Source organism: Leuresthes tenuis, unplaced genomic scaffold, assembly GCF_036924035.1.
Source record: "Leuresthes tenuis unplaced genomic scaffold, fLeuTen1.0.hap1 SCAF_3, whole genome shotgun sequence".
NCBI lineage: Eukaryota > Metazoa > Chordata > Actinopteri > Atheriniformes > Atherinopsidae > Leuresthes > Leuresthes tenuis.
The window spans coordinates 14,766,459-14,782,396 of NW_027325357.1; the positions used below are offsets into that span (position 1 = coordinate 14,766,459).

At 40.7% G+C, this 15,938-nt stretch overlaps 1 protein-coding gene across 1 annotated transcript; it reads left to right on the top strand.

The window, feature by feature from the left end:
- Positions 1-1,790: 1,790 nt before the first annotated feature.
- epha2a (eph receptor A2 a) lies at positions 1,791-14,385 on the top strand. Its single transcript, XM_072381995.1, has 17 exons — positions 1,791-1,963; positions 2,807-2,874; positions 4,354-4,990; positions 8,573-8,728; positions 8,837-9,169; positions 9,510-9,637; positions 9,770-9,947; positions 10,055-10,157; positions 10,406-10,458; positions 10,556-10,681; positions 10,773-10,955; positions 11,065-11,126; positions 11,440-11,649; positions 11,854-12,003; positions 12,247-12,440; positions 12,891-13,046; positions 13,571-14,385. Exons 1-17 carry the CDS (start codon positions 1,888-1,890, stop codon positions 13,677-13,679), a joined length of 2,922 nt encoding a protein of 973 aa, XP_072238096.1. The 5' UTR covers positions 1,791-1,887; the 3' UTR covers positions 13,680-14,385.
- The last annotated feature ends 1,553 nt before the right edge of the window (positions 14,386-15,938 follow it).

The following is a 15,938-nucleotide window of genomic DNA, read 5'->3' on the forward strand; positions in this document are numbered from 1 at the left end:
ATACTGATATAGTACTGATATAGTACATGAAAAGTAGCTTGTTGTGCATGCCAAATTGTGTTAAAGATTTAACTTCTCATGAGATTTAACCTCTCATAACATTCACATAAAAATGTGCCCTTAAAGCTAAACATGAATTCAAATCTTAACTACTCAAATGACAACAGAGGGAATATCTAAGAAAAAATACATCTGTAAAGTCAGGATGTAAAATTATATGAAGAAGTCTGTTTTATTTCTTGTCGTAAAAGGTCTAAGTTTGTTGTTAACTTGCAGTTTGGATTAAACTTCAATTAGCTTTCTTAAGCAATTAAGTAATTGTGGTATTTCAGGTCAGAAAGCCATATTTCAACCCACACTTAACTTGTTAATCTATTTTATTCAACAGCATCTTTCATTCTGTCCGTTGTTTGATTAATGTCCGTGTATGTTAACGTTGGACAAGACAATGTTAGACCCTTCAGTTGATTTTTATGGGGCTCTTTGTCAGGATAGTCAGCTGTCTCGGGCTCTCAGCCTGAGGAGCTGAGAGGCTTCTTTCCAAGTGCACACCCCTTCACAGGAAAGACTTGACTCTGAAATTCCTTCAGATGAGAGTTGCTAGGTGATGCCATTGTTAGATTTTTTTTTTTTTTTGTGGCAACATATTCATACCCAAATTGTGAGGTTCTTTTAAAAAACTGTCTCATTAGTAGTCATATATTCATACCAGACCTCCCCCCCACTTGACCCCTCCTTTACCAGTCGTGGGAAAGACAAGACCTGGACGAGATGTGAAGGATTCAGGCTATTACTTGGAAAACGGTTAGATGATTGTCTAAGTTAAACAGGCTCTTTCATGTCCCCAAAGGAATTAAGAATATACAATATATGTTATGTACTATTGACACCTTTGTGAAACATTTACAATCAAGTATGAGGAAATAAACTTTCAAGATGTTTTTTCTTTTTAATTTTTTTTTTATCACATTCAAACATCAAGTGCAAGTGCACAAAGAAAAAGACAATCAACTGTTTACATCTATACTGCTCAAATTAGATGCCCAAAACATTTGCAAGAGAAGGCATCAAAGTGACTCTACAGTTTTTATTTTGTTTAAGTTTAAAAAGGTTTAAAAAATATAAATAAATTAAAATATATTACACTCATTTTAATCAATTTATATATGCCAAAACGATTTAAAAAATAGCACAAATGGTGAATTATCATACTGCAGATAAGGATAAATTATTATGTTTAATACCTCATTGCATTCACACATTTGAAAAATCTTTTTAGAACCAAAATACCAAATATTCAGCTTTGTACTTATGTTTTTGTAGTAGTGGAAAGTAACCAAAACTTTGTTATGCTTTTAGTCTACTGGGTTATTTAAATTTTTGTGATTTGGTTTGATTCTATTACAGTTCAGAGAGAAATCGTTGCACAGTTCCTGTGACTGAATTTATCTGAGAGTCAAAGTCTCTGTTTGCTCAAAAGTATAACTTATATAAAGCAGTTACAATTACAATGATTTTGACCAACCTCGGTATCAACATTCCCATTTAGAGTAGCAAGATAACAGTAATAAATATAATACCATGTATAACGCGCATACCATGCATTTACCTCTGAAGCAGTAATAAAAATTGGGAGACGTCTTCCTCAATTAAACAGGTGCTTCGGAGACTTGGCCCCGCCCCCCGACAACCATATTTGTAAAGCTTCCGCATTCCAGAGAGCGCGGGGTGGAGCTATGACGCCACCTGTTTCTGAATGGGCTCTGGGCGAGTGCACAGCCGGTGTGGAGAGAAGTATTTGGAGAAGCGGAGTCAGAGCGACCGGCGGGGAGGAGCGCAGTGGTTTTAGGATACTCGGACACGACTTTTTAAAAGTTGTGTGAAATCATGGAGCTCCGTGGGATCAACTTATTCCTGTTTTTATTTATTAACTGTGTATTTATCAGCCTCCAGACAAAAGAACGTAAGTACTTATTGAAATAAGTTCTGTAAAAAAAAAAGAAGAGACACTAATGTCGTAACTTTTACCGCACCTAATGAATCAGGAGGTTGGAATTTACTTTGGCAGTTTTAAAGCTTTACCTGTGCTATTTAATTTTTACGGTTCACAACTTCAAGTTTGTCATGTATCAAAGTCACAGTTTCTTGTGTTTGGTCTTTTTTCTGTTCAGTTTTAAGATGATAGACTGTAAGGCGTCTTTTGAGTTTATTGATGTATATATGAAATCACATATATTTACTTTGTCTGGACAGTTTTGAATTATTTTAAATGGAATTGGATAACTTTTTACTCAAATCTATCAGTTTTTTTTTTTTTCAAATTGAGCCAACATCAGCCTTGGCAAATGTTTCTGACGGGCGCCCGTTTTATGGTTTAACATGTCACAGTTTTCATGTATTTCTCCCGTCATGGCAATTTAACTGCCCACGCCTTTCTCAGACACTTATTAGTCTTGCATCCTGGACTTGGAGGACATGCTGAATGAAATCCTGAATCAGATCGACATGCTTGATTAGAATGTCAAAGCATGGCATGTGCCCCCCATAAAACCGTTGCCCCCAAAGATCAAGGCAGTGAATTTAACTGTGGGGTTCAATCAAAGCAATTCCAACTTATTTAACAGCCCATTAACTAATATTTAAACACCCACTGTGCTTGTCAGTGGCAGATTCAGACTGGCTTATTTTATATATATTTAATGCAGTTAAATGTTTATGATAGTATGTCGCATTATTGTCTTGATGAGTTATCTGTTGCGACCCAACTTGTAACTATGTCATGTGTTTTTCCTGTTTGTCCCCACAGAGGTATTGCTGGATATGAGAGCTTCAGGATCAGAGTTAGGATGGTTGACGTTGCCATATGAGAACGGGGTGAGTATTTATACCTCAACAGGCATTTTTAAGACTCCAGGTTCATGGCTTGAAACTATTTTTCTCTGAGTAAGACCTGAAGTGAGTAAGCTCATTTTTTCTCTCTCACGAATGTAAAAACCTGCTCGGTGACAATAACCGAGTCTTGTGTCTGCTGTCTGGGAGAGATGGAATGAACGGCAGCTCGATGAGGTTTGGCAAAGCTCGGCTAGTCTTGTGTTAATTCTACCCTTTCATAAAGAGCTTATGAATGCCATTAAAATGTCAAGGTTCAACCGCCATTTAAATTTGCAGTGCCAAAGTGCGTTTTACACAGTCCAATATATTATAGGAAGATTGCTTTCTGTCCATGATTAGTTCAACTTTACAACTAGATTTTAAGGCCTTTATTTTTGTTTCTTTGTGGTTCCTTTTTTTAAATTTAGAGATTACACCCACAAGACAATGTGTATGATAGGAAGTGGAGGGAAAAAAAGAAGAGTGCTCCAGATGTACAAAACTATCTCTCTCACCCCTATCTATAGTTCAGTGGCTTTCCATCTAAAATAAGCAACAGGACATGGCCAGTTCGAGTGTGTCGGTTGTTTCTTGTGAATGTTTTCAAAGATCTAAGGATGTAAGGATTCTCACTGTATTGTGAGCATTTCCCCATGTCGAGCCAAATGAGCACTTCTCTACTGCTACTTTGTCGCATTTTTTTGGTGTTGCAGATGTTCTCCAGGGATGACTTCTTTCAGTGGGCTTTCTTGGTTTCATTTTTTTAAATATTTTTTTTTTTAATTAACAGTGTAACACCTACACAGCTGAAGAAAGTTAGTAGTTGTCCCAAAGATTTTAGACTGACCAAAATCGAGAGGGCTCAAGGAAAACTGACTTTTCAGAAATCAAGGAAATTTAGGGAATATTTGCCTTCTTAGCTTAAGCACTCATTTGTCCCTGAAACCCACCTGAACTGCTAACATATGAGCTGTTAAACTTTAATGTTAAATTAAGTCTTTTAATCTTTTTACTCGTCATTGCTTCCCTCTCATAAAAACTCTTTAATTGCTACCAATTTCGCTGCTATGCCTCCACCAGCCCTGTGCTTACAAGGCTTGTTTAACCGCCATAAATGTTAAATTGGTATTCTATGGTAGTATTTGCTGGATTTATGTCTTGCGCGCATGCAGCCGTGCGTGTTAATGGAAAACCACACACGTCGTGGGTGCCACACATGTCCAGACCAATAATCGTAATGTGTGGTAAAAGGCTTCAGCTCACTTATGAGCTTTATGAGCTTCAGTGAGCACGAAAGAAGGGGTGTCTCACCAACGCAATGTTTTCTTTGAAGGAACAAAGATTCTCAATCTTGTTGCTATTGCCCCTGAAAAAAAGCAAGCCTCTTTCTCATTATTCATCATTATTGTAAGACAGTGACGATGACTTTTGCCCCCATAAACTGACGTGTTTACCCTTTCTTTATCTTTTTCTTGTCTGCAGTGGGAGATTACCCAGAGAGTTGTGAATGGCTCACTTTTTTATACCTACAGTGTTTGTAGCATAGACTCTGCTGAACAGGACAACTGGCTACGCACAACATTCATCCAGCGGCGCCCAGGAACCACCCGTGTATCCGTGGAGCTCCAGTTTGTTGTGCGAGACTGCAACACCTTTGATGGGGCTTCTGTCTCCTGCAAAGAAACCTTCAACCTTTTTATCTCTGAGGCCGACGCCGACGTGGGAACCAACTTCCGTAAAGGGCACTTCCGCAAAGTGGCCACCATCGCTCCTGATGAGGTCACCCAGCTGCATGTGCTGAAGGTCAACACTGAGACTAAGACTGTGGGGCCCCTTTCAAGAAAAGGCTTCTACCTGGCTTTTCAGGATATGGGAGCTTGTGTGGCGCTGATGTCTGTCAGAGTGTACTACAAGACGTGCCCATCCACCGTGCAGAGCTTGGCAGTCTTCCCTGAGACGGTGGCAGATGCTCTGACGGAAGTGGAGGGAGCCTGCGTGGAGAATGCTGTCAGTCAGGCCACCCCACGCATCTACTGCACAGCTGAGGGTGAATGGGTGGTTCCAGTGGGCCAGTGCCAATGTCTCCCGGGCTACGAAACCACAGGGGACTCTTGCCATGGTAAGCGCTGCCAAAAATGTGTTACACGCTCAGCTGTGTTTGCCTGGCTTTGAGGGTTGTAACAAATTTGTTTGAGTTAAGAATCCCTGTACAGGAATTTGGTTGTGTCTGGTTTGTTGGGCAATTTGTGTGTAAGTCGGGCACAACAGCAAGGCCCATGGGTGGCACAGATTTCTTCATTTCAAACAGATATAAACCTATGTAGAAATTTTAACGGCCTCCCATTGATGCCTCCTTATACATTTACCTGTTGACCCACAGTTAATTCCTTACACTGCTGATTTCTCAGGTTTCAGGAATGGGGCTGGGCTTTGACACTGTTTTACACATAGGTTGATAGCTTCAGGTGATCGTTTACAGTGCCAAAAGCTGTGTCGCAGTTATATATGGACTTTGGATTTTTTTGTGATTTTACTCTAGGAAGGTAATAAAAGTAGATTTAAAAACATGTGATGTCGATGGAAACTGTTGCACTTAAGATGAAAGTGGAGAGCTGAAATTATGTTTGAAAATTGAATCACCACGAGATACCAGAATAAGGTTGAATCTTATTTTCTTAATCACAGAAAACCATAACCTGTCCTAATTGGCACACATCACTTACTATTTGGTGTAGTTTTTTTAACATCTGAATACTTATGAGAGGCTAGTTTGAAATGGAAACAAGCAAAACAGAGCCTCGTATATATCATGAAGGGAGTGTGCAAACATACTGTAGATTTATACAAACTAATGTAAAGTATGCAGAAAGCTTGTGGTATGTGGTGCCCTCGAAAAAAGACACAGCTGTGGTTTTCATACTGTTGGTGCTCCCTCTGTTTGTGTGGAAGTTGGTCTGTCCTCTGGCATTCTGGGGTGTGGTGTGTTGAACTGTCTGGAGGAAACAAGGGAGGAGAGAGAGAGTACAGAGTGAAGAGGAAGGAGGGAGGAAGGGCCCGGTTTGCTGCGGGGATTTTTGAAAGGAATTCTTTCATCCTCGCGTCATCTATCTACACCACTGATTGACTAAAGGAAGGGCGGTATGAGTGTGTCAGAATGACTACCTGTGTGGTGTGTCTTCTCCTCACAAGAATTTGTTTTGAGCAGGTTGCTCGGGCAACAGGAACCGCAGATTGCAGGGATGAGGTTGCCACGCCTGCCAGGGGTTAGACTGAGTCAGACTGTGGTTTATGACTCCTGATGGTGCGAGTCACCTTGACTGGCAGAATTTGGTTTCATTTCTGAGTCTGTTTCTGTAAAAGGGCAAGTTTCCATGGCACTTTTGACTGGCTAATCAACAGAAAATGAATTAATTTTGTTTGATCAGTTCAGTACTTTTTGTTGCCAAAAGAAGAATTTTCTGTATTTCATGTTGTATTTTCCTCAGTTTTATTTAATGAATCGGGCATATTGAATTGTGATTTACATTCCACTTTTGCTACATCATATAGTCCAAAGAAAGACAGAACTAGGAGGTCAATTAAGAGATAATGAAAAGTTTCAGCCAAATATGCCATTCATAGATAGCTGCTGCACTTCAAAGCTTAAATCATGCACTTAGGTTGTAAAAATTATGACAGAGCAGAGGAATGTTTCGGTATATGACTCTCCAGATGATAACGTTAATTATAGCTAAGCTCTACACAAAGAGGATATATTTACGACAGGAAAAGATATGATTCCAAAGTCTCGATGATAACTTGATCATTTGGATACAGGAAACATGAGTTATCAAATGTGCAAAACAAATTGTTAGTCTGCCAGCCAACTCTAATCAAGGAATCTCAATCTCATTCCAATTTTACGATAATTAGAGAAAGTGATATCTTGACTGACTCGTGGCCTGCGTGTGGAATCCACTTTAGAGCCCAACTGGTGTGGGAAAAGGAAGTAAAGCTAGATGAGGAGGAATGCTGACTGACACAAATAAGCAGGTTGTCCTTGGTGGGGAGCAAGTCGACAGTTGGTGCATGAGGGAGGCTAGTTTCGTGGCTGCTTAGTTAGGTGAGGAGTGTAATTTAGTCAAGAGGATTAGTAGAGCAACAGGACAGCTGTTAGCCAATGACATGCCCCACTCAGCCTCCTTTTGGTCTTTCATCCGGTTGTTAACACACGCAACGAGCTCCCTAATCCACGCTCCCAGTCATTAGAACAATAGGCCGACACAAAGAGTAAAAAACAGGTTCAATTATTAAATGCAACAGTGCGGAACTTAAGTCCTTTTCACATGAGAGAGAGCGTGGGACAATTAGGACTACTTCCACCAGCAAGTGGAAAAAAACAAAAAAGTTAGTTGGATGAAGCTTTTAAAGCTTTGTCTCATGCAAATCTATGCTAAAACATTGAGATGAGAATCGCTTGCTGCCAAAGTTTTCATTAACAATGTTTGTATTCTTGAGCTGCACACATGCTGCCATTTGCGAGCTGTATAATGAGGGATGCAACATTTATGGCACCACTCGGTCCAATCTCGCAAACAATAGATGAATAGGACTGGAGTTTCTTTGGTACGTGACAGAGGTCCTGCTGCTCCAGCTCAAGATGAAATGAGCTGGCCCCCTTTTCTTATTCGAAATAACCTTGGCTACACCCCCACTGCCGCCAAGTGACTCCCCAGAGAGAGCTTCTGTTGGTGCCCCAGACCTTTACCCCCACCATCCCCCATCTATTCATCTTTGTCCCTCTAACTCAAACTCAACCTGCTCCCTCTCCTCCGGTGCGGCACTACTTGAGGAGCAAAGGTCTTTTCTGCTTTGGCGGCCAAGTAAGACGACTGTGTCCTCAATCCAGGTTTCACTCACCTTTTCAGCCGGGCCACCAGATTTTTTTGGGGGGGGTGAAAGACTGTTCCCCAGGGAGATGGCAAAATGAAAGCAGAGAGATGAAATCTTTCAAATAATTCATACTTTTTTAACTGCACTCACAGGTCTTACTCTAGTTCGAAAATATGTGCATCTGCTTCCGTGAAAACACAGATCACACTCGTCTCCAGCTTTTCCTCTTTCTATTCTCTTCAGCCTTGCGTGCTGTAATTTGTGGCTGGTGTCAGGGGGTTAACAGAAGGAAGGAAGAAGGAGAGGAAACACCAGCGTCCGAGTGAATTGCTGCTTTTGCATACAGATTTCTGTTCTGTCTTCATGTTCATTAACCTCCCATGCCCTGGAAGGCTGTTTATCTCTGCACTGAAATGCCTATTACAAAACTCCACTGGTGTCCAAGGTGCCATTTCCTTTGTCAAAAACAAAAATGTTATCGACCAGAGAAAATGAACTTGGAGCTTGCAGGGGGAAGGCAGATCAGATCACCTCATGGATTTACTCCCATGCAGCCATCCGGCTGACACTGGCAGTGTGACCTGAGATCAGGCCTGCGGGCAAAAAAGGCGAGTAAAGGCAGATCGGCAGGGAAATCCCTTCTCATTCTTCTGGATACAAAGACTCAGTGATTATAGGTTACTCACAACAAATGCTTCCTGTTGGGTGGAAGGGACTTGTCGCACAGAGACAGCTTTATTGTTTGCTTTTTGATCATTCATTCCTTCCTCTGTTTGTCTGTTTCATATGTCATGTTTAAACTAACACACACCCTTTTTCTCTAACACAGAATGCAAACCAGGCTATTTCAAGCCATCTGTATCCAGCGACTTATGTCACGTTTGTCCTGATAACACCAAGCCCTCCGCAGCCGGTGCCACAGAGTGTCAATGTGAGGGAGGTTTCTTCCGTTCCCCGACAGACCCTCCAACATCACCCTGTTCTGGTAAGAACCCCATTCACTGCCATTTACACTGTGAAAGTTAACTCTTAGCTCATTGGAGGCATTTTGAGCAAATGTTCTGACTGCTTTGTCATTTACTTCCTCTCCAAGCTCCACCCAGTGCCCCCCTTGACCTCACTTCCACCACACTGTCAGCAGAAGGCCGGATGCTTCTGTCGTGGAGTCCACCTCTGGTGACCGGCGGGCGCACTGACCTCACATACAGCGTGACATGTGAGATCTGCGACGAGTCCTCCTGCACCCCCTGCGGCGAGAAGATCCGCTTTGATACTGGTCCCACAGACCTGCAGGACACCACAGTCGTTGTTGGTGACCTGGATTCTCATCTCAACTACACGTTCACTGTGGAGGCTCATAGTGGGGTGTCACAGTACGGCACTGAGAAGGCCTCTACAACCATCACCACTGCTCTGGATTATACTGGTGAGATTTTTTTTGTGTGTGTGTGTGATATAGCTTTATGCTTTTGGGTTATGCCTTTTTATTGTTTTTAAAGCTTTGATAAAATGAAGGAAAATCCTGAAGGGGACCAGAAACCTCGGGAACTATGAACATTAAGAGAATAACAGACTATTTAGTAATTTCTCATGAATATTGCACCTTTTTTCAAAGTTGAGGGGTTCCAACAAAGCCTGACTTACTACAGAGAGAGGAATTTACCCTGACCCACTGAATCCCAGAGGCTTTAATTTCCAAGTATCCTTGCCAAAGACTATGATTAGTCACTAACCATGTTTGCTTTCTGTCTCTCGCTGACTGTTAGATCCCCCCAAGGTGACGTCGATCCATCTGGATGATCGTGGGCCCACAAGTCTGTCTCTGTCCTGGACTCTGTCTCGCAGACCTCCAGCCCACATCAATCACCGCTATGAGCTTATGTACCGCAGAAAAGTAAGACGGAGAGCTTTGTGCTCTTTTATCTTCCTCCCTCACACAAAGTTGAGGATTAAACCGTAACTTCTAATTAAGATTAATGTTAGAATAAACAATCCTGAGACATCCTCTTTATATTTTCTCTTGCAGGATGTCGACGGGGAGCGTGATGTGACCACCTACACAGTCCTAATTTTGGATAAAAGCTCTGTCCAGATTAATGACCTCACCCCAGATACTACATATATGTTTAGGGTTCAGGCACAGGGTCCTGAAGGCACTCCTGGCAGCTACAGCACAGAGCACGAATTTAATACTTCACCATTAGGTATCAGCAGCCTTAAAATCTACAAAAGCTGAGACAGTTTTTCAAACATCTTTCTGTACAGATGTGTATTTCAAGATGATAAATGTTTCTTTCTGATACTTCCACAGCTGAGCATCAGATCCAGAACAAGTCAACCATGGTGATGGGAGCAGTAGTCGGAGTGGCGGTTATTCTGCTTGTTGTGGTGGCCGTCCTGCTGCTGCGTAGACGGTTAGTTACAGCAGACTTTTGTCCACATTCAACACGCGTGTCATTCAGATAAATATTATCTGCAGGCCTGTAAACAATGTGATTATGTGCCAGAAGCTGCAGAAAATTAAGGATGAGAGTTTATGAGTAATGCCCGGTCGTGCTATTGAATATACCCTTCGTCTTTTTCAGCTGAGTCTGACCTGCAATTACTATAAAGTCAGTCTGTATTCTGTGTCCTATATGGATTAATTTTGTTTTTCTCTCAGGAGACTGAGCTCTCGTGGCAGACGAGGACCCGAGGATCCCTACTTTTCCACAGGTTATAAAAACATGCAATAATCCAGTACTGTTTTCAACTGAAATTCTATTTTACCTTTTCATTTAGACTAATACTTTGTTTGTTATGTCCACCTCAGATCAGCTTAAGCCTCTGAAGACATATGTTGACCCTCATATGTATGAGGACCCTAACATTGCCATCCAAAAGTTTGTCACAGAAATCGACCAGTGCGTGATCAGTAAACAGAAAGTCATCGGTGTGGGTAAGAGTATCTTCTAATCGTCAAAGTGTAGTTTAATTAAATCTCTGTGAAGATTTTTCACATTTCCTCCTGCTTTCTCTCTGCTAACCAGGAGAATTTGGGGAAGTGTTTCGGGGTGTAATGAAGACTGGAAAAGGGGAGGTGGCAGTAGCCATCAAGACCCTGAAGCCCGGCTACTCAGAGAAACAGAGGCAAGATTTCTTGAGCGAGGCCAGCATCATGGGTCAGTTCTCACATCCAAATATCATCCGCCTGGAGGGCGTCGTCACCAAATGTAAGTTAACAACATCAAACATTGGCTCAACAGCCACTAACCATTTTTTTATGGCAGTTCCTTTGTATGAATCTATTTTAACAAACATAACTTTTGTTTGAATTTTCAGTCAAACATGCCATGATAGTGACAGAGTACATGGAGAATGGAGCGCTTGACACATATCTGAAGGTAGGTGTGTGTAATTTGTTGTAAGCACAAGGGTCAGAACTTTTAAATATTCAAGTTTAAAGTTCACACTTTTAGGTTCAAATTGATTTTATATCATATATTAGATTATTTAAAGAAACAGGAGTCTCTGTGCTATAGTAAACTAACTGGCATCAGAATCCAAATGACCTTAATCTACATATAATATACAGTTAAAAACATAAAAGACAAAAGAAAGTTGCATTCTGCTGAGACTTTTTGTTTTCTATTTCTATTTTTTTTTTTTAAAACGAACAAAGAACAACAGTTGAGCGTTTACCCATGTTCCCTTTAGGATCACGATGGAGAGATTCCTTCAGATCAGCTCGTGGGAATGCTGCAAGGAATAGCTGCTGGTATGAAATACCTCTCAGACATGAGCTACGTTCACCGGGACCTGGCGGCAAGAAACGTTCTGGTGAACTGCAAACTGGAGTGTAAAGTGTCCGACTTTGGCCTGTCTCGTGTCCTGGAGGACGACGCAGAGGGCACTTACACAACCAGAGTAAGCCTAACTATTACATTTCACAGCTTAAAAGCTGGACTGAAAAAAGCGGCCGTTACGGTTTTTTCTCTAGTAACAAATGGTGCTTTGTGAATAGTCTTTCCCCTCTCAGGTGTCCAATCTGAAGTCTTAATCTTTCACTGCTGCATATTTCCACTGCATTCACTTATTAATTATGATTTGTTGCTCTGTCTTTTCTGTCAGGGAGGAAAAATCCCCATCCGCTGGACTGCACCAGAGGCCATTGCATACAGGAAGTTCACATCAGCCAGCGACGTGTGGAGCTTTGGTATTGTCATGTGGGAAGTCATGGCTTGTGGAGAACGGCCCTACTGGGACATGAGCAACCATGAGGTATGTTTCATCTGTCATGACTCTTATGGCTGTGATGACTGATTGTTTTGGCCTGCGCAATGTATGCTGTCCTGGAAAGTAGTCTAATGGCAGGTATAGTGGTATATGGTATAGTTTCCCACCATCCTCATCAAATGTGCTGTTAATGTCAACATAGGCACACAGCAGTTTATTGGACTGCTGCCTGTTCAATATACCTTCAATGCAAGTTTTGACTTCAGTCTATCCTGTCCTCTTCCTCAGGTCATGAAGGCTATCAATGAGGCTTTCAGGCTTCCTGCCCCGATGGACTGCCCATCCGCCATCTATCAGCTCATGCTCCAGTGTTGGCAGCATGACCGCTCCAAGCGACCTCGCTTCTCAGACATCGTTAACATTTTGAACAAACTTCTCAGATGTCCAGAGTCTTTAAAAACCATTGCTGACTTTGACCCACGGTATGATCATAATTTTCTATGAAAAGTTCATGTTTTGGTAAAAAAAAATGATAATGAAGAGCAATAATGCACTCCAGTTATCTTTGAATATACTAATCTAATGTTTTGACTTGGGGATTCATTTGGAAAATATCCTTAACAACATTATTTGTTTTAATTCTCACGAAAATATTGGGACTGTTTCTTTACAGTTGTTTTAACACTTCTCCAAATGTGTCTAATGTGTATGTAAATTTGCATATTGTAAATTCTTTGGAGAATTAAAAAAATACAGAACATACATTTTTACCTTATGAAAGTTACTCAAATTCTCAATATGCTGACAGTAAAACTGCCTTTCTCCATTTCCAATGTTCTTGCATGCACCTAGTGCATATATATATATATATATATATATATATATATATATATATATAAATGAGTAATTGACACACCCGTTGTTCCCTGCAGTGTATCCATCCGCCTGCCCAGCACCAGCGGCTGTGACGGCACCATGTTCAGGTCGGTGCCTGAGTGGCTGGAATCCATCAAGATGAACCAGTACAATGAAAGCTTTGCTCGCGCTGGAATCACCACCATGGAGCAGGTGCTCGCTTTGAGGCACGAGTAAGTGCACACATGGAACAGATGCAGCTCTGCAATGCTGTGCTGATTCATCCGGCAACAGGCTGCATTTTTAGAGTTGTGCAGGAAATGGATTGAGCTCTCAGCTTGAACATATGTTATCCTGTTTGTCAGTGCTGGAATACTTCACTTCACATGTGCCCATACCATTGCTCTCATTCTCCGCTACTGCAATTATGTTTAAGATATTTGAACCATTTATTCGAGTTGTAGCTATTTAATTTAACAGTTACAATAACTCTTTTAAATACTTCTCCACAAAATTTATCCCATTATTTGATATGTTTATTCTTTATTTTACAATTAATATCATTAATGCCTTTTATAAATGAATTATTTTTTCAAATAGTTCCAATTGGTGGGTTACTCCACAATCTTTGAGTGTACATGTACCCCCTGGCTTTGAACTACTGCTTTTCCAGCACCACTTTAATTTCCTCATGCATAACATGAGTCCATGTTGTGTTTAGCACTCTGAAATGGTGTCGTTTGTTGTTTCCTTTCAGAGACATTAGGAACATTGGAGTGCGGTTGCCTGGCCACATGAAGAGGATAGCATACAGCATCTTGGGCCTGAAAGACGAGACCAGCTCCCTCAGCGTGTTTGCAGTGTGATCTAAGCATTCCTCCAAATCAAAGTGCACTGACCGACCATGCCATTTCACTCACGGACGACAAGGACTGAAGTGAAAGAGAGGGGGGGGGGGGGGGTGAAATTGAGCCACACTGCAGGGTTTTTTTGTCTCTCGTGGCAGCATTGCATGACTGAAGAGGACCCTCTGAAACACTCAGAAAGGACTGAGACTGAACACGTCCATGTACTATATAAGAGAAAAGAATAATTTATCTTTATATAAAATGTTTCCTATGTTGAACATAAAGAAGTTATGTGATGTAGTAAATAAAATGATATAAATAAGTGGAAAATGTGAGAGTGCTAGCTCTTGTATTCACTGAATGATTGAACTATTCAAGGCTTTTCATCAAAAAAGAGCAACTTCTTCCAAGCACTCACTTTATCCTGGTAGTCTTTCTGGATCCCTCTGTCTGTTTTACTTTTTGTGATCCAAGAGACTTGCTTTTAATATTTGGAATTGTTATTCCACTCAGGGCAAAGAATCACACATTCTTATATTTGCATTTAGTCTCCTTATTACACCTCTTCATTTGTTCGTTTACATGTCTTAAGAAAAAGTCAAGTTCTTATTTATTATTTATTTTATATTTATGTAATTTGTTATATGAAACAACTGATCTGGTGCATGTTTGCCAGGCAGTGCATTTTTTTGTTTGTTTGAATAAAGTCAATGTTGCCTTTTGACTGCATCTCTTTTTTTGGTTTTGTTTTCAGCTGCCGTTGAAATGTATAGATAAGGCAAAAATTTCCATCAGCTTCCACTGTGTTTTGTTGAACATATTAGCTTACTAACATGCAATGATGGCACATACTTTTAAATCATATCTACATGACAATCATATAATTAAAGTTCTGAAATAAATCTATGTATTTTATTGCTATTGCTCACTTTTGAATTATATTTTTTTGCCAGATATTTACAAGAAGAGGAGAGAAATGGCACAATGTTCACTTTTCAAAAGCTTCTTTTAACCAACAATCCCCATCTCATGTCCTCCTCAAACCTTAAAAACAAAAAGAAAGAAACAAAACAAGTTTATAGAAAATATGAGAAATGTATTCATAGAGAAAAGACGCAAAACAGTAAGCATGAAAAGAACTGTATTTGAAGGATTAAAGGCATTGCTGTTGAGAAATAAAGAATAATCTTTCAATATGCATAAGCACAACATTTTGTCAGTGTAACTTTTGATGTCTTTCAAGGAGCTTTTATAGGATTGAACTGGACTGTATTTAATTGGGCTTGAATTCAACCTATTTCTTTTCTCTACGTAGTGCCTTCAGAAAACTTCAGTGCAGATTGTCTCTTTGTAGGAGGCTTTTTAGCTCATGAACATAGTTTATATGGTGGACGGAAAACCTTTAGATATTCCATGTTCTTTTCCACATGGCAGGGCAGAGACTCACATGTTCTAACATGTATGCTTAGGTTCATTGATCAGCTCAGACTACTGCACATACAGAGAAGTGCCTTGTTTTGCTGGTAAGAAGAATACAGGCACTCTCCTATATTTTACAAAGCAAATAGCTATTTCTTTCTAAGGTTTGGAATGTCAAATATATATATTAAAGGCTATGTTAGGCAGACCTGGCTGTAAAGCTTACTAGAAGCAAACTTTGAGGAAGAGGTATTAGTCACTGAGTCCCTGCGCAAATGAAGTCACCGGGGATTAGTTTCACCTGGGTTTGTTGTGTTTTTCCTAACATGAATAAGTACAATCTGTGATTGTTTTCAGGAGGCAGAAACAGGTGAACATACACGGGATCAGTTATGTCAGAACTTATTTGCAAAAGGTGCGAGTGCACATCAACTCTTTCAAAAAGGCTAACACCACCTCAAATGTCTGCATCAGATGGATTGGACTGTGTGTAGACTTCACCCATCTGCATGTGTAAATGGGCAGTTTGGCCCTGATGAGTCAGAGCTTCTCTGGAGTTCATGTGAAAAAAATGACTCAAGCGACGGCACTCCCACACTGTATTGTTAAAGAGACTGCAGCGTGCAGTCAAAACATTACAATTGTCCCCCTCAAAGAGAAACAATGTGCTTAAGCTTAAAAAGTTACCAACAAGGAGAGGGATAAGACTGGAGTCAGCTCTGGTCTGACTTTCCTGCAATGTGGACTCGTGACTTGTTTTTTGCCTGTGGTTTAGGGTTTGAAAATGGAGATGGGCAGGGTTAGGCACTGCAGCACATGTGCAAGTTATATTTTGCATGCACAGAATGAATCAGCTAC

Coding starts and splice junctions, on each gene's coding strand:
- epha2a (XM_072381995.1), top strand. CDS start 1,888: ATGGAGCTCCGTGGGATCAACTTATTCCTGTTTTTATTTATTAACTGT. Junction 9,170..9,509: donor CACTGCTCTGGATTATACTG/GTGAGATTTTTT, acceptor GCTGACTGTTAG/ATCCCCCCAAGGTGACGTCG. Junction 12,441..12,890: donor ATTGCTGACTTTGACCCACG/GTATGATCATAA, acceptor TGTTCCCTGCAG/TGTATCCATCCGCCTGCCCA.